The sequence below is a fragment of the Scatophagus argus genome, chromosome 9 (genome assembly GCF_020382885.2).
Source record: "Scatophagus argus isolate fScaArg1 chromosome 9, fScaArg1.pri, whole genome shotgun sequence".
Taxonomy (NCBI): Eukaryota; Metazoa; Chordata; class Actinopteri; family Scatophagidae; genus Scatophagus; species Scatophagus argus.
In genome coordinates, this window is record NC_058501.1 from 19216255 (window position 1) to 19239530 (window position 23276).

Here is a 23276-nt window from a genome sequence, read left to right on the forward strand (position 1 = left end):
CAGGAATAATTCAGACATTTAACTTTGGGCTGTATATTTTTGTCAAGGACACTGATCTCATTGGCATTATTCCGTTATGCGACTGACTTACGTTTCTTTTTGGGCTTTGGTTTTTTTTGACCCACATGTGTTCGTTTGATTTCGATTCCACTACGACTAATAGTGCGAGGGAACTTAGCACAATGAACAAAGATCAGTGATGAGACTCGTTGCACCTGTCAGAGTTGACCAGATCAGGTAATGAGGAAAGTCCCCCAGGATGTTAACGAAGCCATTAGGCACTCATGTGTGAAACTGCTCGGAAGCCGGCATGTTAAATTGTAGGAGCCAGATTAAAATTCACTGCACATGGCACTGAAATGTAAATATCCTGCCTTTGCAAGGATGAGCTGGCCTCCTTCTCCGTGCTCTAATCGGCTTTGAAAAGACGGTGCAAAGTGCTTAGGAATAATGCTTGTGCTCTGTGATAAAACAGGCCGCTTTTATTATAAACCTACAATAGTCAAGCCGTGTTTGAAAAAGAACTAAAATATAAGCTGTGTGCATTTTGTTCTCCACACTGTGAAGAAATGGCTCTCGTTCAGGACATGGCATGTATGCAACAGTTTTCCCACACAATGCCCCTTGTCTTATCATTTTGTTTTGTCTTCTCATCCCCGTAACAACTCTGATGTGTTTGGAAGCTGTAGATTGATATGTTTATTTATCATTGTGTTATGTTTTGATCATGAAAATCTCTGTTTGTGTGATTCAAATATAGACTTCTCTTTCCTTATCCGTCTGATGGAAGTACATGACCAGCTATCTATAGTGTACTTGTGTAGAGGAGCGGCTTCATGTCAACTGTCAATCATATTAATGCAGCTGAATGTGCTGATTTACATACAGTCACGAGGTAATGTGTTTTGAAGTTCATTATTAAAGCTATTTTTTTGCAGTTCGGGGATTTTAATGTGACCTGAATGATTTTTGCAAAAGTGCACTGGAATAAAAAAAAATATCCTCCCATAGTAACTTAAATTTAGATTCTATGAATGTCCAAACTCGTTCAGAAGGTATCAGTTAATGTCCCTCGGTTGACTGGTCCCTCACATTCATTGCTCCGTGCTCCGTGTTAATCCTCCAGAGTACATGGCCTTTCTACGTGCCCTGAGGAGAGTAATCTCCTCCTCATACCACCAGAAAACTTGGGGAACATGGATAAAAAGAAGCACCCAAGGCTTCAATTCAGATATGTTAAGATTGGTCTTGTTCTTGAGGATGTGAACGCTCCTGCAGACACAGTGAATTTCCATCTGAATGCCTCCTGTCCCAGAAACTGGCCAGAGGTGTCCCAAATGATCGGACCTGCACCCCCTCCCTCATTTGTCTACATTAACTTTGCATGTGTGGTCCGTCCAGTGATAAGTGGGGCACATTTATATTTAGCCGTGCCTGCAACGACTTTGAGAAACAGGGTGGCTCTTATCTTCAGAACCTCATCAACCTCTTATTTGTCTCAATAACATATTTGAGCTGCAACAAATAATGAAACGTCTGTCTCTTTGTCAATATTTGGGATACAATCAAGCTCTATATGGTCATTTCTGTCTTGCAGCTGAAATTGCAATAAAAGCCTGTCTGAGATGTTTACTGCCTTTTACAAAAGTAAGACATGGGATCATAAAATGATACTTACGTCCTGTTTTCATTAAGCCCCAAGCACGAGTAACTAATTTCTGTGGCTGGGGGACGATAATAGCACTGTCAAAGAGTTTTATACGTAGCTAAACTCAAACTCTTGTTCTAATTATGTTAAGCATTAAAGCAACTAAGTGGTTGTCAAAACTGCGGGGGTAATAAGTAGATCTAAATTAAACAATGTCTTTCCATTTTAGTATGGACTTTGAAGTAGAAACCTTTAGCTGTAAAATCAATGTCAATTACACCACATTTTTTTTCTTTGTGACCCAGAGTAGTTATCTAACCTTTCACAGTGATGCTTTAACCCTCGGGATAAGTCAATTGGTCTGCAACAGGTTTCTGACAGTAAATTAAAAAGGTCCTTCCAAAGTGCTGCTAATGAAAATGAAGCCCCGCAGCCCCCAGGTGACCCATCACAAAGAATATGAACATAAAATTCAGCGGTGAAGCCTTCAGGTAGAAGACTGTTACACTCAGCCTTCAGTGCTGCTGTTTCACTGGCGTTCATCACAATAGGTTGACTGGAACATTAAAGGTACAATACAGAAATGAAAGACTTAAAAGTAGTTCTTAAGGTTGTTCTTAACTTCTTTTTTCAGTAACTTAAAACTGTAAGTACGAGCTACTCTTGAATCAGTTCATACTGAGAGAAAAGCAAAACAAAACTCTAAGGGCAATTGAAAACACATCTGCGTTAAAAAAAACACAAGCGAGAGTGCGTTATTGCAAATGTGAGTGAGATGACGAGATGCAGTCCAATCCGGTTTAAGTAGCAGATGCCTAATGTTGAGATTTATCAGATGTTAAAACGCTATGAACATACTGTGACAAAAAGGTGTTACATCTCTGGAAAGGTACCACAGAGACAATCATTTCGTCCTCTGTCTCCCACAACGGGCAGGTAAACAGCAGAAATACTTTGTATTGTGTATTTAATTGGCCAAGGCGGCTTTGCCACATGTTGTCACAGCCGTACCCTGCTGCAGCAGCTGAGATATTCAGCAACACCTCTGCGTTTTGCTTGCCCGTTAGAGCAAACCCTGTTTGGGGGGGCTGTTTGGGAAAAGGGACATAGCCGTGTAGTCGTAGGTGACAACCTATATTTTCAGACCAATATTAAACAAACAATACTCAGCTGTCCTGCCAAGACTATAATTTGCTTGGTGTGTGCTTGATGGTTTGTAACTGTGCATGTTGTGAGGATCTGAGTGTAAAGAATAAAGAAGAATAATGTGTTTTGTTTTGTTTTTTTTGCAACTACTTTTCATTTGACAACTAGGGGAAAACATCCACTCATTACTTAGTTGTAAAAATAGTTCTCCTCTGGCAGCTTTAGAGAACATACTGTAATTAGCTTTATCAACTGTAGTCGCATTTCATGTTGTTATATCGTTATGATGTCACTTCCTTTGTGGCCTGAAGTGCTTGAAAGAGCCAGCAGGTTGCTGCACTATGTGATTTAGAGCTGAATTACCATTTAAAAGTATGCTTTTACAAGGTCAATTTTGCAGAAATGTTTGAGGGCTTTTTCATGCATGACTGCCACTGACAAGGTTAGGTGATGAGTTGAGATGGCGAGAGAGGGGATACATCGCAAACGACAGAAAAAGTAGAGCCTTTGTATCTACTGTGTGTGAATAAGGCACAATATCGTATTACAGTGAGGTTAAGGGGATTTATTGTAAGTTAATTAGTCAGATAAAAGTTTAATCACAGTATAAGTTGGAAATGTGTCTCACAAACTAATTCTAGTTTTGTATTACTTATGCCCAGAGACATTTCTACTATTTTTTTTTTTTTTTACTACTATTGTACTACAGTATTTTTAAACCAGAGACAAAGGAGGCTGCCACAGCATTGCTGGTGAGTCAGCTTGTTTGGGGTCATCAAATTGCTCACTGAAAAATGTTGCCAAGGATACAATATTTAACTGTATCCTGTATTTATGTTTATGTTAGTTCACTTCTTAGACACACACACTACTGAAGGTGCACCTTCCAAAGCGATTCTTTATGCACAGCATGGAGGTTTTTTTCCTGCTGCTGGCCACCTTTATGTCCCACTATGACAAAGTGCCAAGGCTGCAGGTCTGGATATTCTCTGCCACCATATGTGGACAAAGAAAGATGGCAGCGGGTGAGGAGATAGATGGGTAAGAGATGTTGATGGACACAGGTAGCTGGGCACAGCTCAGAGCTCGCATCCACCTGGCATTAGTCACCATTGTCTCGCTCCCTGTTTTCCTGGCACAGCCTTTGATTGAACTGGCGGTGAGGTGAGGATTTGGCATAGGGAGGGTTTTTTTTCCCTGATAACAATGGGCCAGAGATGGGGGGGTGGCTATTTGTATCAGGCACTGTGGAAGAGGATTGTCTAATGGAGATTCTCTGTGCATTGTACAGGGTTTCTGGAAAGGGATTTGTACTTTGTAAAAGGACATCTGAGTCTCACTGCTCAGTATGGCTAATCAGATCTGTGTCCTTGGTGGGCTGTTGCGCAATTGTCCTCATACAGTACAAGGGAGTTTGTCTGTACTAAAGGATCTAATTGACATGGTTTTATAGCATACAGGGACAAAGATATACCCCTTATTTGTTTGGTTTTAAAGGGGAAAAAATGGTATTTTCATTGCACGCACGCCCCGACAGTCCTAATCATGACCGGGGTGCCCTGTACGGTGCAAAGCACAGGCTCCTGCCCTGACAGATTATCTGGTGTGAATGTTTGGGAATGATAATGAGATCAAAACACCTCACTAAGCTGGGAAGAGAGGGTGGAGACAGGAGAGGGAGTAAGGGAAAGCGAGCACAGGAGAGGGTGAGCGATAGCTGCGATAAATTGCAGAAGCAGAACCACTTGAGCATAAAATTAGATTTTACAAATGTGTTGTTACCTGACAGTCCTCTGACAGAGGAGATATCACAACATTATAGGGCTGCATGAGTGCTACTAATCGTATCAAATAAATAAGAATGCTTCTCAGCTGTGATAGAGCTGGATGGGGATTCAATGTGGACAGTGAGTCAGAGGGAGAAATAACATAATTAAAACCACCTTTCTCATTATGGACTCAAACATCAGAAGCCCAAATTCAATTTATATGATAATATATCACGGACTGTAAAAGCTGTACACATTACGACACATTTGTCTAAATGCTGCGGCTCTTAAAAGATTGCGACTGACTGTGGATTTCACATTTCGAAGGAGACTTTTGGAGTTTAATAACAATAATAATAATAACGATATGGTAAAGCTTCAGAACAGCCAGAGTGGCTTAAGGACCGTTTTGCAGGACAAATGGTTGATACTGAATGAGCTTGGACATTCCTGCTTCCACCAGTTACCAATATGTAATTGTTCACAGAAAGATAAAATAAATAAAAAATATATATAAACAGTCATTCTGCGTGATGGATCGCTGTGAGGCAAAGCATTTGAGGCAACAATTGTTTGCCACATTATTGGTGGTACAAATAGTCAGTTAAATACATCATTAAGAAGAACAATGAATCACTCTGAATGACAAATGAAAGCTCTAATTCCAGCCGGCTTAGCAGAGAGACAGTGTTGTGTGAGAGACAAGCCACTGAGGCAAGCTTTATCTGCAGGGTGTGTACATGTGTGTGTGTGTGTGTGTGTGTGAGTGAGTGTGAGTGTGTGTGTGTGTGTGTGTGTGTGTGTGCGTGTGGTGTTAACCCGCTGCAAATGTGTGGCACTATGAATAAATATAAAAAGGGTTCTATTCCTCAAGGTGATAAATCTGTGGGGAAATATTTTACCTGATGTTTATTGCTTGAGATTTCAAACACATAATGACGGTTATATCTGTTATAGTGCAGTGGTCTTTACACTAATAACTTCAATAATAATCTGTCATAATACACTTTCATGTCTGCGGTTTTCTAACAGTCGGTTTCATGTTATTTCAAGTGCTGAAGATGGCATTCTTTCACGTATGACAATATGACATCACATATTGTTGACTTCATTGCTAAACAACCACCAATACTGTTTTATTTTTATCTTAAACAAACAACTATTTTATAGCAAGAGCGGTCTCCTTTTTGGGCCTCAAAAATCTTTAAACTCTTATGTCTGTAAACATATTGACAGAACTGGTAAAGTGAAGGCTAAAAATTGTTCTTTTTGATTTCATTTTAAACAAAACATTTTTTATTTGTTAATGTTATGTGTTTTTTTTGTGTGTGTGTGTGTGTGTTTTATTTGGCTTAAACTAATGAAGTAGATGATATTGTTGGTTTATTACAATATTGTTGGTATTTTGGTTTAAGCCGAACATCATGGTGCTGTCACAGTCTGATGTGTGTCTGGTAGTAATGAAAGATCCGTGCACACACACACACAAACGTTTCAGATAACACTTCTGTAATTAAAATGAAACTCTTCATTATTTCATTTGAAAGGTCTTTCACACTGTTAATACTTAGTTGTGGCGTTCTGCAGTTGACATGTGTGCAAACATTAGTATGTTGGCAGGCCAGCCAGTCAATGCAACAATTAGCACTTTGATTGAACACTTTGATGTTGTATTGGGTTGTCTGTAATTATTCTACACCACTCTAACATACAGTATATCTCAGAACCAAGTGATGGTAGAAACATTATGAAAATTCACATTTATTTCCACCAGACAGGAGACTTCCCTGTCTAGGATGGACATGAAACTGCACCAGTTAAATCACGAGAACAAACAGCTGCATTAGAAAATACCTGGTTGCACTTAAAGGTAGAGGTTAAATGCATCCATCCAAACATCCAATCACTTAGATTAAAACATTGATGGGCTGGAAGCTGAAAGGTGATGATATTTAGAAAAGAGACTCTACAGTCTGTGGTTTAACTCAATTGAGTTTTATTTACAAGTCAATTTTGGATAAATTAAAGAATCATGTCTGTGTTTTTTGTTCTAAACTGGAATGATTTGGAAGCATTTTGTTTTCCTCCCTCTGATCTCTTCGCCACTGGCAACAGAGGCCAAGGTTCATGGGCTGTGTGGTACTTTGACCCCTCCATCATGCCAAAATTTCTAAGAAATGAAGTAGGAATAATTAAAAATAGTATAAATCTTCATTGTTGTTACATTATCCAGAGGAGTCAGCAGCCCCTCACAATACGCAGCTCTAAAGGTGTTTTACTGGTCATGCAGGATCTGAGTGTAAATACGTGTTTACCTACATTAATATTTGCAAACATTAATTTGTTGGGATTTTAGATCATTGGGCTAGTTAGCAGACTGTTCATGAGAGTAATTAATCATGTATCACTTTCTTCCTGTTAAGGGTTACAGGGTGATTGGGGCATGAGGAGAAAGACAAGGAAACACCTGAACAGGTGACTGATCCTTTGCAGGGTTCACCCACAGGGAATTTTTTCAGTATCAGACTCACCTGCCCTGCAATGTGTTCAAACTGAGGAGTGAACAAGAGAAGGACCACAGCTGAGATCAAACCCAGAAACTTCTTGCTGTGAGGCGGCTTAGGCAACTAATGAGCCAACATGCTGCCAGACACCATTAATTAAGCAGCATCGTTAATTTCCTCTCATGGTACACATCGATTAAATGTAGCAGATTCCCACCCTGCTTTTTTTCTTTTTCTGCATGAGGAGAAAAATGGAGTATTGGCCAGCTTAACCACTGGTCTCAGTATTGTGTAACAGTCAGTCCCAAGTGTTGTGTTGTTACTCATAATTATGGAGGAACATATTCTTCCCCAAATTGGCTGTGTTTCCGAAAGTTCATGGTGGTTTGTGTGCGTGCTTTGTGCTGGTCATTGTTTGGTGCCATCATTGTGAAACTGAGTGCTGTTGCGCATCCAGGGAGACAGGAAGCTATTCACAGGGAGATTGGGAATCCCACCAGTGAAAAGAAAGTACAAAAGAGCAACATTCAGAAAAGCAGTGGGCGAGAACACATGTATCCGAGAGCATAATGAGCTAGTTTCATTGTTTGGGCTTCCGCAATGGCTCTTCTGGCAGCAAGCAGTTTGTTTTAACAAGCTCAATGTATCAGACAACGAACAGCTATAAAAATCTGTACTTCATCTGCCTATCTATCTGCTAGATTATCAATCTATATTATATTTATGAGCAGATAATTATTATTATATTTTTTGATTTATTTATAGCTACTGTAAAGTATCTTAATATTATACGTTATGTAAACAACAAAACAGGGAGTTAACCAGGTTAAGAGGGACAAGTGAGGTAATGAAACCATATTCAATGTTGTTGTGGAGCTGGTCGTAACTGCAAGTGAGGTCAGATTCATGCTTGGCAGAAACATAACAGAAAGGTCATTGATCTTGCCTTGTCTTCTGCACAAATTTCATGTACCACAAGGGCAGCGGTATCACACTTTCTGTCTGAGTAATAAAGAAAGCAGAAACCAAAAATGACCTTGTATTGCTCATAAGTTGCTTGTGCTGCATTTACTTTGAATACTTATATTATAAGAAGGACTGGAGAAAATAATGTCAGCTGTATAAACTACGACGCTAGAGGGAATTTTTTGGTTAAAAATCAAAACCTTCTGACTGTTTGAGACAGTTGATGTATATCTGGCGGTCTTTGGCTTGTGCTGTTTGTTCTTCAATGGAAGGACATGGATAAACGCATTTTCATGAATGCCTGTTTACTTACATCTGAGCAAAAAATGTCAATTTCAGACCAATATATAACATAATGTTGTATCACACACTACAACAAAAATAGCAAAACAACCTCGACGTCATTCTATTTTAATGTTGCTTTGTTTTGGCAGACTGTCATCCTGTCACTCAGATCACACTCCTTGAAGTCGGAAGTCCGTAAACGCTGTAGATGTTAAAAATAAGTATTTTCAGTGGTACCCTCATGATTCCAACCTAACCAGCTAAGCTGGCTTGCAGGCATTCTGCCACTACATAACAGCAGAGGGTGGGTTTAAGCTTGTGCACTTGCCCACGTTGTTTGCGGGTACACAACATGTAGGGCTTTCATGCTACAACATTGATTTTTTTTTTTCAAGGGCATGCAGAGCCGAAATGTGAAGCCCGATTTTGACTCGATACAGCATGTCTCTGTCAGTTCCTTAAGGCCCCACAGACCCCTCTGCACTCACAGCTTCTGTTTAACAATAAATTTCAGCTTGATTTTCATTCTCACCACAGACTACCAAAGGCTTTCATTTACATGCGGGCCCAGTGCTTAATAATGGATTATTTATTAGTTTAAATAATAGCATTTTGCACTCATAATCTGCTCTGTGGTTATTTTTGTGAGCTGAACTGTTTTTAAGTCATTTTGAATATGTGTTTTTTTTATTCCAATAAAAATATGTAACATTTAATATCATATGTAACATTCAGTGAGCTATTACCTTGTAGCTGGTACTTTAACTGCACTCGTGTGTCCTTTTCTGGTACCTTGATACATGTTGGCACCATTATAACACCACTGGGATAAGGTTTATCAGCTACAGGAGTCAAAAGCAGGCTTTTTACTTTCGTTAACACTGTTAGAGCCTTTCGCTAAAACCAGCAGTGCAGCTTTGTAGGTGAGAAATTAAGTAATTCATTTTACACAATACTGTGGCAGTTTAACATTTCATTATTTTCTACACTAGTACACTTAGTTGTCCTCACTGTCTCTATCAGTATTTCTGTTAAGTTTGGGTGATTTGATTTCTGCAGTTTTAGACTTGAATTTAAATCATCGTCTTTTCACGTACATCAGTCTGTGGCTTCTGAATGCAGCTGATCCTCAAAGGACAAATTATGGAAAAAGCTGCAATTAGTGCATGATTTATATATTGTGGTAGAACCTTGTAGATTAATTAAAGGTCTTTGTGTTCCTGTGTATTGGAGACATGCTAATTTGGAGCCTTTTGACTGAAATTCACCAGAACAATCTGAAATTCATGCATCTCAATTTACACATGCCTGCCGAAATAACGAACACTCAGTGTATTTGTTTAAGTGGGAACTTGTAAACATGTTTCGTAATATTCCATTCTCTGCATCATTAGAGTAAATTTTGTGCGTTGCTGAAAAGGAACTGCTTATCCCTTGTTCGACAGAGTTGCAGGAATTCTTGTACATTAAGCCTCAATTGTGTGCTTATGGCAGAATTCTAAAACCGGCAAAGCAAATTATCCGCAGGATTTTCCTCCCAAGGAGCAGGTTTCCCTCATTTATTAAATTTGTTAAAGTGCTTCAGAGCAATGCACATTTTATCCTCTTAACAGTCAAATTACTATATACTCCAGCAATTACTTAATGTACTCTAATGAGATTTCCCCATGAAATGGAAGGATTCATTTATTTTAATGTGACGCATTCCACTGGGCGGTTTATGCATCACGTCCCCTTCACAATCCAGGAGACTTTGAGTCATAAATAGTAAGATGAGCTTGGCTTTCGGAATTGCTTCTCTGCCCACAACAAATGCAGATATGTGATTCTGTGATCCAGGCACAAGGAGGGTCTGTTCAGGGGTTTCAGCAGGTCACAGGTGCTATTTCTGAACTCAACCAGTTATACTCTAAGATTAGTGAAATAATACCAGACAGGCAGGTAGTATTTGTGTGCTAAGCTATGGGATCCCAAAATCCCAAACACAAATAAAATCGAAAACCTAAAATGAAATAGAACAAATCACTATATGGCCTTAAATTCCCCTTGAGACAAATTAAATTACAGTTTGGATAATGTATGGGGTGCTAAAATGCACCTAATTCAAAATTTTTAAGCACCACTTCAAGATGAAACAAAGGTAAATATTGCAGCAAAATGTGCTGAAATATTTATGTTGATTCACTTTCACTCACTTTCAAATGCAGCACCACAAAACCAACTGAAAACTCGCATAAAGCCTTTATGTTTTCCTGACAGAAATCTAGACAGTGACTGGAACCGATTATCAACTCCAAAAGAAAGATCTGACTCAAAAAACAGCTTTAACATGCGCTCACTGGCAGCAGAAATAACTTTAAAGATATCTACTACAATTTGGTGTTGAGAAATGTTGTGATCTCAGTGCAGAAAAAGCAGATTTCAAAAGATTGCCTTTATAGCTCAAATGATTTCCATGAAAGCTAAACTTAAGTAAGGACATTTGTAACTTTTGATGACAGTGAACTTTTTTTTTTTCACATTTGATGGAGAATGGCAGAGACATTTTGCTTTGTTATTGAAATGGGTAATATGATGAGAGTGGAGGTGGAGGAGCCAGTCTCTCCATAAGCTGATGTTCCTACAGGCATCTTTTAAGAAGCTGTCTAAACTGTCTTCTTAAAGGCTGCAGCTGAGCCACAGAGGGACTTTGTTGTCTTACATTTGACAGTACATGTAATGTTTGTTACTTTACCAATTACACACAAATAGTGCGACTTAGACTGTTTTAATGTTAGGCACAGAGGACATGACAGTGAAATATTGCCAAAGAAAATGCTCTGACTTTTCAATATTGTGTTAAAATGAAACAAAAATAATTTTTGTGGATTGAGCTTGAACAACACACTGCACCTGCGGTGTAACATAATTAAGAGTTGGGTGAATGTTCATCATACATATATTCACACCATGCAACTTTTTGTCACCGCTTCCATCAAAGGACGATCCCCTTGTGAGTTTTCGGTAATATTTCAAAGTATTTAACATCCCATCATGAGAGATGTCACAAGAATTCAGTTCAGAAGAGTCAGTTTTAAAGCAACAGAGGTTGTGAGATCCAGACTTAGACAAGTATTGATAAGCTCCAAAAAGACATTCTTAACCAACAGCTTCACTTTGTTAACGTTTAATATTCCTGCCTATATAATAGCCAATTCTTTCAAGCTCTGTACCAGCAGTTGGTAACACAGGCTTTCTGTTATGTTATAAATGTAATGACATCTTCAGTGTTTTTTTCCTCAGACCTTAGAAAGCTTAGAACAACAGAAACCATTGTACGACTGTTTCTCCAGGTTGAGTAGTATTGTACATGACAAATAATCTCTGTCCTTCCCCTCTGAATAACCTTAACTGAATTTACAATACTTAATTTTGGTTGTTTAAATGTTATTGTGTGTACTATAGGTTCAGTTTATCATGAAAAAAACACACTTCAGCCATTGAAGAAAACAAAAAAAGTTGTTTTTCCTCCATACTGCAGGATGCAGTGCAGCTCTGATGATCCGTTACACCATCAAGCGATACTCTACTTTGATGTGCATAGACATGTTTTGTAAGTGTCGAACAGTGGTTCAGCCCATCTAAAAAAAACAAAACAAAACAAAAAAAAATCCTTTGAATTTTATGTAAAAGAAGAGTGCCAAAGTCCAGTTGTCTGTTCCACCTTTGTGTTATCCTGGTGAAATAAAAGGAGATCGTAATGAAGAGACGAGAGCCTGAGATCTTCTGCTGCCTTGATGGAACAGACAGACATACACTCTTTAAATCCATTATGGCTTTAGACTTCAAAGCTGATATTGTTTTTTCTGCATTCCCTGAAAATGGAGAGGGTTGCTCTGTGTTTGCTGAGCAAATTTAATACCTTGTGTACTGTGCACTGCTCGCCTCACTGCTAGTCCTAAGTGCAAATGCCTCTCAATATTTTTCTCCATTTAGTCCTATCTGGGGTTGTTTCTGTATTTCATGTTTTGCTTGTGATTGTGTTTGAGACCAACTGTCATGAGCCTTATGTCTCTTTCTCTTTTGTTTTTCAGGTGGGATTTTCGAACAAACAGATGGACCTGTTTCACTTGTGAGCGCTGAAGAACTTGCCTTTAAATTTGCTGTCAATAACATTAACAGAAACAGGACTTTGTTGCCAAACACAACACTAACATATGACATACAGAGGATTAATATCTACGACAGTTTTGAGGCATCACGAAAAGGTGAGTGTGCATGGAGTGTGAATACAGTGTGGAGGAAGACAAGAATCTGGTCAGTCCAAAAAAAAAAAAAAAAAAAAAAAACGCAACTAAATATGTGTATTACTTTGAAAATTATGATTGTTTGGACCCACTGATTTAGTGGAACAAACCTTGAGTGTTTTGTGATCTTACTAAATGGATTGTGACTGAAGAAGCAGCAGACTTTATCCTCAAGCCCTCTTCTTTTGCTCTTCTCTAGCTTGTGACCAGCTGTCTTTAGGTGTGGTTGCAATTTTTGGACCTTCACACAGTTCATCGTCAAATGCTGTGCAGTCCATCTGCAATGCGTTGGAAGTGCCACACATCCAGGTGCGGTGGAAACATCACCCCATGGACAACAGGGACACCTTTTATGCCAATTTATACCCGGATTATTCTTCACTAAGCTATGCTATCCTGGACCTGGTGCAGTTTCTCAAATGGAAAACAGCCACTGTCGTATATGATGACAGCACAGGTGACTATTATATTTGGAGAAAAAGTTCTTAACAATCTACTAATCTACAATCTATATGACTATTATATTATATATATTTGGAGAAAAAAATTCAACAATCTACCTTCTTGTAATTGCATTTTCTGTGTGATGCTGTTGGCACCGTCTTCATTAGTGCTGTTCATCTTCCTAAGGTCTTATAAGACTGCAGGAGCTGATAATGGCCCCGTCCAGGTACAACATCAGGCTGAAGATCCGTCAACTTCCTCTTGACACACAGGACACGAGACCCCTTCTCAAGGAAATGAAGAGAAGTCGGGAGTTCCGCATCATCTTTGATTGCAGTCACCATATGGCTGCACAGATTCTTAAACAGGTTAGTGGCAGCTCTACCGAATGTGGTATAGACCGCACCTAACCTTACTATGGCCACCAGACAGATCTAAGCTCATGATCCTTGTCCATACAGCTGTCAACAGCACCAGCTAAGTCTTACCGGATATGAAAGAAAATATGGAGGCTTTGACATGCCAACAACTTACCAGTGGCTTGGTGGAAGGGGAGCAGTTGTAGGTGTACCAGTACTAATTAAGCAGGAATGAAATATTGGTGCCAAAGTGTACAAGATTTCTAAAAATTTAGACGAGGGTCTGATGTTAGATAGCAAATGTAGATTTTGTGAACATGAGGAGAATAGACCTACCTCTCGGACTGGACGACCTTCTTATGATTGTACGCAGGGAAACATGCCGGTTAGATATTGAGCTCTGATCGGCTTTGATGCAATAAATCTTGGTCCATCACCATTTGATGCGATATTTGAGAATAAAATCAAAGATGGGGCATAGAAAATAGTGCTGAAAACTATTCTGTCTGTAGTGTCAACACTTTTTTGCCAAATAATTGTTAACCAACTTGACTTCAATAGACATCCCACAAACAGAAATAAGATCTGAAATATTTCATTATCAAGTACTCTGTATGTACATGTGTTTTGATATAAATGACTGTCAGTCAACAAAGGACTGTAGAGAGTAGAGATTGTGTAGGCGGTTTAATGCTGTATAGTTGTCAGGAACCAGGGGGTGGACCCCCACCCCCTCTATTCAGTTATCTGTCAGCCTCTGTTAACATGTTTACCAAATGCATCATCTCCTCCCAAGTCATTTAAATAAGTCAGCCCTCCTAAGTTATTGAGATCTAAGGTGACATTTATCTGCTCATGACCAGTCTTCACACCCTGCACTGAGGAATAACTGTCCTCCAGACAGTTCTCTTCCAGGACCAGCATCTCAGTAAGCTACAACATAAACCACAGCTTTTAAAAAAATGCAAAAACAAATAATTACTTACGAGTGATGCCAAGAATACCACAACTACTGTGCTTGGTTAAAAACCTATTTCGCTCAATAGATTGTTTTATGTCGCACATAGTGCTGTACTGTTATGCCTTCTAGGAAAGCTTTATGAGAATTTCATTTAGAAAAATAAAGCATTAGATGCAACTGGGCCATATTTCCTATTTATCATACTCACTCAATATAGATTAGGGTTCCAAGTAAGGCCAACGTCCACCAACAGTCCGAAGCCTCAAAATCTTCAGTTTATTGACATAAAGTACCAAGAAAAACAGCAAAGGTTGACATTTTGATTAGAAAGAGACAGTTACTTTTAGGTATCACATACTGATAAAAACTAATATAGATTAAAGTACTTTTTAACAATCTGGTAAATGCTGCCACTATATTAGTACAGCACACAAAATCTGATCTCTTAATGACTTAACTACTCAAGGCAAATTTGGATTGAATATAATATAACCACTGTATCTTAGGATTTACAGACTGCTCTGTTTACAGCTTTGTGGAAAGGTTGGTCCCATCCAAGACAATAAGCAGAAATAAGAATTTATTGTGTGATTTAACTTGACTGGTACTGCAAGAGTATGGAGGAGGATCTGACGAGACAATTTTAAAAGGGTTTAAATATCACCTCAGAAGTACTACGTTGTCATGCCACGATTCTCAACAATACGTTGCGTCCTGTCTTTGCTCTGACAAGCTCACCTGAATTCAACATGCCTGTCAAGTTATATTCCCTCTCAGATTGCAGAAGCACATCCCTTGTGTCTTTTGAAAGAACTGCCATATGTTTTTAAATTTTGTGCTCAGGAGGTTAACTAAAACAAAAGGCTGATGAAGGGCAGAAATGCATACAGACTTGTATTACTTAAAATAATGAAAACTCCTGCTCACAATAGAAAATATGACACAAAGTTTCAATGTCATGTATTTGCCTTGATGTCTATAGATGGAGAAGTGAATTTGTCTCCACATGCGCACAACTTATTTACATAACCTTGGCTTTTTTACCACAACAGATGGTACAGTTAAATGGGAAGCACAGCCGCCATGAGAATGCGGTGCCTTTGAATGTAGATTGAGCAAAACAAGTGGCGGTGATGGAGTGTTCGGATGCAAGACAAAGATTACCGAGCTCTTTTGATTGAAACCTCTCCTCTCGGCTGGGATTGCATCACATGACCTAAGTCACGGCACAACATCTAAATGCATAGAAAAGCATCAACTACTGTTGTCATTCTGTAATCTTATGGACCACATATGGTTCCAAATATCCCAGCAAGCAACAGCAAGAAACGTGTGCATAAAATGAGCAGCGTGTTAGACAATAGTTGCTCATTAAAACCTGGCTATTCTGGTATTTACTGATGAAGGCCTTTGTGTGCATCACTTTTGCATTCTTTGCTCTGACTGTGCTGTTGACTGTAAAATGTTCTGACATGACAAAATGACCATTTTCTCTATCCCGTCTCTATTCATTCACACCTTTCTCTCCCATCTTCCGCCTCTGTATCCCTGCAGGCCCAGACCATGGGGATGATGACAGAGTATTACCACTATATCTTCACCACTCTGGTAATGTACCATGCTTGTTAATGCAAATAGAGTCTCGTTCACTCTCATCTCCCCACCGCTTGAGTTTTTGATGAATAGCGGCTAATTGCCAATGGGGTTTGGATCCAGTCCATAATATCAATTTTGTTTGACAAGCTGGAAGCATAATGGAGTCTTCAGTGTACGGTAGTAAACACTCCACTTCACAGTAAAGTCAACAGAAGTCTTTGAGATTGCAGCATGAAAAACAACAGCTTGAGATTCAAAACTGACTGCGACTTCCAAGTTTGAAAAGGAGCAAAATTGGTCCTCTGTGCTAAATGATATATAATTAAATATGTCATATTTTTAGAGTGAAAATTAGCACAATGGTTGCATTCCACCAACAAAATAATTAAATCCAATGTTACCTCTCAATTCATTTAAAAGGCTTTTAATAAACAGACTAGATCAATGGCTAAATCTCAACCAGGTGTACACCTGATTTAAGTGGCAGATGAATTAAAAAATATTGGTTTAAAATTGACCCAATTTGGAATCCATATAGCACAATACTGGGTTAATTTTACCCTGTGGGTTTAGTTGATTTATTAATATACAGACACCCCACTGAGTTAGTTTTTTATAATGTATAGGATTTTTTTTATTTTTTATTTTTTTTACTATCAGATAATAAAACCCCATGACGTTACTATTTCGTTCCCATCTTGAGCATTTTAAGTTCTCACTCTGATGAAATGATCTCGTCTGACTAATACAAGCAGACCCAGCAGGGAGCCGCTGCTGCTCTTCACTGAGAGAGACTGGCTATCTGGTGACAAACAGACTGAACGGGAATGAATACCAGCATGATATGTACTGTTCCTTTCACTCTCTGTTATTGTCTCTGTTTCTGCCTCTCTCGTGCACACACACACACACACACACACACACACACACACACACACACTCTCCCTGTCTCTCCAGACTCAGCCTGTCTATTGTGATAATGTGACATGACACCAAGGTCTAGGCATGATGTGTGTCATATTTCACGCTTGACAGTGTGGCAATGACATTGCCATGCGTTGTGTTTGTGTAGTATGCCTATTGCTTTAATAAGGTACTCCAAAACTCCTTTTCATTGCTAGCGTATTGGTGTGTGTGTGTATGTGTTTAAATGCTACAGTTTCCTAGTAGAGGGAACAGGAAAATACGACAGGATTAATTTACCTTTTGTTAAGTTGAGAATTGATTTTTACTAGATATGACTTTCTGTAACAATAATATTTTTAACAGGAAGGTGGGATAACTTTGAGTGTGGCATCAATCTAAAGCTGCAATGTGCTATCATATTGATAGACACACCATTAAGAAGATTATACCTTGCGGCTTGATTTGATTCAAAATGATGAATACTTGCACAGTATACACGGCAACACAGTTTCCTCTTGATGGAATCCACTGATGTCTGTGTTTTATCTTCTGAGGTGAGGGAAATGCCGACTTATTAGAGCGTGAAAAGGCAACAGCAGAGCGGTATGGGGTAATAACTTCCTTGTCCTTTAAAATGGGTCTGTCATAGCTCCCACCTTTCTATGGCTATCTCTAAGAAGCTAAGCTGAGAACTTTGCTATGTTTGCCAAATCCGTAACACTTCTGTATGTACTCAGACATATGCAGCATCTTCTCTTAAGTAAAGGTTTCATTGTGACGCTGTTGTAGGATGATGCTGATTTTGTGTTGTGAATGTGTGTACAAGGAAGCACTGCAAAAAGTGCACTTATAATTGGAACCGTTGAATTTTTAACACCCCTAACCCCTTCCGAAAAAAGATGAGTTATATATATATTTTCTGTAAAACAATTCTATCCCAGTTCGTTTGTATTCTTAGCTTCAAAAGCTAAGAAACTTGTAACCAGATCTACTTTTCTGGGCAATTTAGAATGTCATATAGAACCGTAGTGATTTGCTCTGATCTTGGTTCACAAAAGACTGCACTGTACTGCATTCTAGAGGGAAAGGAAAAAAAAACGGAGGGAGAAAAATTTCAGTGACTGGCGGCAACTGTTCTTTAGTAAGTGTCTTGCACGCCCTTGTTCCCCCAGCACTAACCCCACAGGGTGCTAATGAAATATCTATGTTCATCCAAATGTATTTTCCAAGCCCTCTGGCCCATTCCGACACGACATGTGTCAACATGTGACTTCACACTTCAGCTACAATGGCTGCCCCAGAAATTACAGCAGCTCGGATTGAATTGCTTTTTGCTTAGAAGTGGGGATGCAAGAGTTGAATTATTAATATGATCCGAAAGAATTTGTGTTTTTCTTTTACTTTGTCTGAACTACAAACATTAATTCAAATATTGGAAAATAAAAAATGTGCACCTGTGACGATTATGTCACATGAACATGATTAAGAAAGGCAAAATATGTCACAAGCAGGTAGTTTGTGCAGTATAAGTCATTATTGTGCAGGTACAAAAACAATAACAATTTGTCATTTCTAAATGGATTTGCCAGCAGGAAAGCATTTCTGCCACTGATGCCTTTTAAGATATAATTTACAACACAGACACTGCTTCAAACAATCTTAAAAGTACTGATTTGACAGTGAAAACTACTGTATTTCTCCCTCCGTTCACCCTCTTTGGTCTTAGTATAGTATCTATTCAATCAGCTGCAGCGTTGTTTGGTTTTCATGCTAGGGGAAAGCATGGCGAGCAGGATAAATAGTCGGATACTGAACGGTGGCAGACTAAATGAGATTCCATCCTTCATTACTGTTGTCTCTGAAAAGGACCTGATGGCCATTGACCTGGAGCCATACCGTTTCTGTGGTGTCAACATGACCGGCTTCCGCATCCTCAACGTAGATAATCCCCAGGTCGCATCTATTGTGGAGAAATGGTCGATGGAAAGGCAGATACCACCTAAACCTGATTCAGGCCTGTTGGAGGGCATCATGACGGTATGTGTTATTACTTGGGTGTTGTCCCATTTAAAGTCAGTCGGCAAAATGGCAATAGAAGAGAACCACGTTTATCTGTCAGTCTGTCTTATCTGTCATGGCTTTTGCCCATGGTAAGAAATGGTTTTAACCCTCAAGTAGTTTCTAAACTATCACAACCACTTTCTCACTTTTCACTTTGTACAAGCAGCTCAGACTCTTTCAGTCGGTGGCTCATGTAAAGAAAACATAAATACTGTATGAATTATGTGAACAGATTTGAAAGGGTCTGCTACAGTTCTACTAAATGTTGTGTGTTTTTGATTAGAGAGGTTAGAAGACAAAAAAAAAATCAGTCGAGCTTACACATAGGTATTGAAGGTATGTAAATCAAATAAAACAACTAAGTAAAGCCTTCAGACATAGAAATGGTCTCAGAAAGGACAACCCACTCTAGCCTTGAACCCACGGAGTACACTTACCGCACCCATTATCCAAGCAAAAAGATGAAAGTACAGTGTGTTTATGTCAGGGTCAGATATTGGCAAGAATAGCACAAATCCACAGGGTTTACATTTTGTGCTTTCAGTAGTACAGATGGGGTTTATATAATGGCTTGAAGAAAAATTCATTAAGCGCTTTTGCACCAATTATCCTTAAATGTGTCAGTCTCCCTAAACATTGTTTCTGACCAGTTGCATCCCTTTACAGCCTTACAATCTTTTTCAAGTGTATAGCTTACAATGGATAATGCATCAATGTGTGAGTTGTGTTTCCAGGACATTTACAGAGACTTTAGCTTACTCCAGTTGCCCTCACAGTTTAGATATCAAACTCAGCAGAACCTGTTTGGTTTTAGATAGGGAGCAAGATGTCCATAGCAAGAATGTACAACTGAAAAAAATCTGCAGAAAATGTATTTTGGCAACAAGAAAGAAAGCTCTTAATAGTAGGTTTCCAGTCCTTGTTGAATCCATCCCTTCAGGCTGTTCTGGAGGATAATTCTGACAGTCACGGACTGTGAAGCTAAAGTAGTGTTGTTGGTGAAGAAATTGGTCAGAGTGTAATAAATTGCTCTAATCTGTGTCACAGTGCCAGAAATTACTTACTGACCGATGATGGTCTAACACGTTATAAACTTGTGTTAAAACCACAAGTCCACTCATGTGCAAATCCTAATAATGTGCAATTCCCATTGATTTGCCAGTAAAAATATGGAGTGTAAATGTACCAAATCAAATCAGGGTCAGCACGTGGTGACCACAAAGTTCCTACCATTACTCTTAAATTTATTAACAAGTACTTGTACTGGTACTGTGCACCACCCAACAGTATACACTAACTGAATACAAATTACTGATGTGTAAAGCATATGAAAGGTACGGTACATGTCAGTTATGTGAAGGAGACAAATACAGCACTATACTGTTTTGAATTATCAGTTGAGAAACAAACAAGGTGCTGATATATCATATATAATTTAAATTACTTGAATACGTGTGAATTTAAACTAAATGTCCATATAGTTAACCTATAAATAGAGCCTGAAGCCTGAACCTGAAAGCTCTATAGCCAGCTTATACAGTAGTGATCTGAAAATGTAATCATATCAAAGAGTGAAGTTATGAGTGTCACAAGGCTGTCAGAAATATTTTGTCCCTTGGATACTTCCATATCAGTCTGAGGATTAGAAATATAATGAGCAAACTATTTATGTCTTTCCACAGGCATCAGCTGAAATAATGTTCACCCCTTATTCCAGACAGATGCAGCTCTGACGTATGATGCAGTCCACATTGTATCCGTGTCATACCAGCACGCTCCGCAGATGACCGTGAACTCACTGCAGTGCCACCGCCACAAGCCCTGGAGATTCGGCGGGCGCTTCATGAGTTTCATCAAAGAGGTGATGGGACACACCTTTAACATGTTGCTATTTAAGTATTATTGTTGTTGCATTATTGTTGTACTGACTGAGTGGTGCTTATGACAGTAGGAGCAGAGCGAGCACTATGTAGTCATTTGGGACTTTGTATTCATATTTACCCAGCAAATCAATCATATCCACACACAAAACAAACCAAGTCTTGATAGACACATCAAAGCTGCGTTGTTGTCAGCTTTATAAATTCCCTGTATTCATAACCTATTTTCCAAAAAGCACGTTCAGTAACCTTTTGAAAACACAACTAGTGTTATTTAATCTAATATGAGGGCCTGACAGTGCCTCAGAATACAAAAAGACATCTGTGGAAACTGGCATGTAACAATGCATTATGTGGCAGATTAAGGGTGTGCAGAGGTTCTACTATTTGTATCTTGATTTGTTCCAACAACAAAATCATTTGTATTTTTATTTGTGCAGGGCCCAGTTTATACATGTTTAAAAGTGCAGGAATTCCATCTATCCTTCCTCTCCTGTAATCACCTCAATCATTGTACAATTAATGCTTTATCCTCTTGGATCTACTGTATTTTACTCAGGCTTCGGCCTGTAACCAGGATCACTCATCTGTGGCAACTGCACTATCAATCTGCATATACCCACAGAGCAATCAGAATGATGGCTACTGGGGGCTGTCCATGTAAAAGGGCAGCGCAAAACCTCTTTCCTCATCCACTTTTCATTAGCAAAATGGATGAGAACTTCTGTTCAGTGCCGATGGCTTTGTCTGAGGTTTTTTTTTTCTGTGCACAGGCTAGGTCTCTATGCTTGATCAACACTGCCTGTGTTTCATATGCCTCAGTGCTAAGTATCCTAATAACATTTGCAACTAGTTTCCAACAATTTTTTGGCTGCTTTGGGCCTATTTTCCAGGGCTGATCTCTCTTGAGCTTCACTCTGATGACAGTAAGAGGGAGTGTGGGTAGTTCTGCAGAGCCCGACTCACCCATCCACAGCATCCCACTCCATCAAGATGTTAAAGCCGCTAAACGGTGTAATGGTTACAACATTGAGGCCTCAGAGTTAAAGTCAGAGTCAACTACCATTGCAGCTGGAGTTGGCACAAAAAAACACAATCCCTTCATCATATTGTGACATTGCCAGCTTAGTTCAGTGACAAAAAGGAGCAGAATCAGGACTGAAAAGGAGGAAGAGTATAAACTTTTGTTTCCCCTGAAGTATCTGGGTTGAAAGAAAGTGTGAGATTTGTTTCAGAAAGTTTTTCTTCACCAGCAAGCATTGGTCATTGAGAGCAACATCTGATTTTCCTTCATGGAATCAGGCATTTTCTCTCCACAGTTCAAAGGCTGTTTGGAGGTGGCATAGCCCAAATCCTCAGCTCACTTCTGTGAAGTAAAGAGTGACCTTTTTTCTTGAGATGCAAAGATGCATATGGTAGATGTTTTAAACTCTCCTGGTGTCCCTCCTCCTCCTGCTTAGAAGTGAGGATGATGGTCTGTGAGTGCTTGTGGGGGTTGATTGAAATGATCTGTGGACAATGTACCCCTTCACATTTCGAAAACAGCTCAGGAATGTCTCAAGGATCACAACAACGGCCTGCACACTCCCCAGATCCCAACATGATTGAGAATCTGTGGGATGCACTAGAATAAACCAGTGGTGGACCCACCTTCAATGCACAGGAGCCAAAGGATCCTACATTCTGATGCCGGTGACCACAAAATAACCACAAAGGTCCCTTGTCCCTGACATGTCAGAACTCTTTTGTCAGCCCAAGGGAGGCCTACAAAATACCAGTCTTATTGTTGCAGCTGATCAGTGTAGAGCCCTGTTAAAGTAGCCCTGCCTGTACTGCCTGTAGAACTGGAGTTACAAAGTGTAACCATCCATACGTACTGACTTGTTACTACAAAATTACTCAGTGCTTTGTTGGGGAATAAAGGACCTTGACCAAGAAAATGCAATACTTCCACTCATAATGTGGCTATTTTCAGCCATTCTAACAAGACTTTATAATGTGAAATGGGTTCTGAAATGCGATGGTCATATTACGATATTTCTCAGAGCTTATTTCTCTCCTTTGACAGCGAACACAATACTCAGCCTTTCAGTGTCCTAAGTACTGTGCTTAAATGGCCACGTTGCAGCTGGCTAAGGTAACTTAACCACCCTTTCTGTTCTGTGCTGCATTATTTGGTGACCACAGCAACAAGCTGGTTATTCTTTCAGACACAGAGAGAGGCTCATTTCCAGTCACAAACTGCTAGAGTAGGGATTCTCAATCCTCTGTGACTTAAGGCTCTTCTCTGATTGTTCAAAAATGTTTGAGGACTAGTCTCCCAATTAAAACACACACACACACACACACACAATGACAAAAAGAGGGGGAAAAAAATCCAAAAAAATAAACTGGGCTGTAAATGTGTGCCATGCCACTGTCAGCTGCAATAATCTGCTGACCCTCAGCGAGACACTCAGACTTGC

General features: G+C 39.3%; 1 protein-coding gene across 1 annotated transcript in view; it reads left to right on the forward strand.

Annotated features, from left to right (window-relative positions):
- grik3 (glutamate ionotropic receptor kainate type subunit 3) overlaps positions 1-23276 on the forward strand; it is an 86162-nt gene that overhangs the window by 33494 nt on the left and 29392 nt on the right. The window contains exons 2-7 of the mRNA XM_046398854.1: positions 12392-12565; positions 12804-13061; positions 13235-13416; positions 15923-15976; positions 18737-18907; positions 20649-20792. Coding sequence (XP_046254810.1) covers positions 12392-12565; positions 12804-13061; positions 13235-13416; positions 15923-15976; positions 18737-18907; positions 20649-20792 — 983 coding nt within the window. The remainder of the gene's footprint in view (positions 1-12391; positions 12566-12803; positions 13062-13234; positions 13417-15922; positions 15977-18736; positions 18908-20648; positions 20793-23276) is intronic.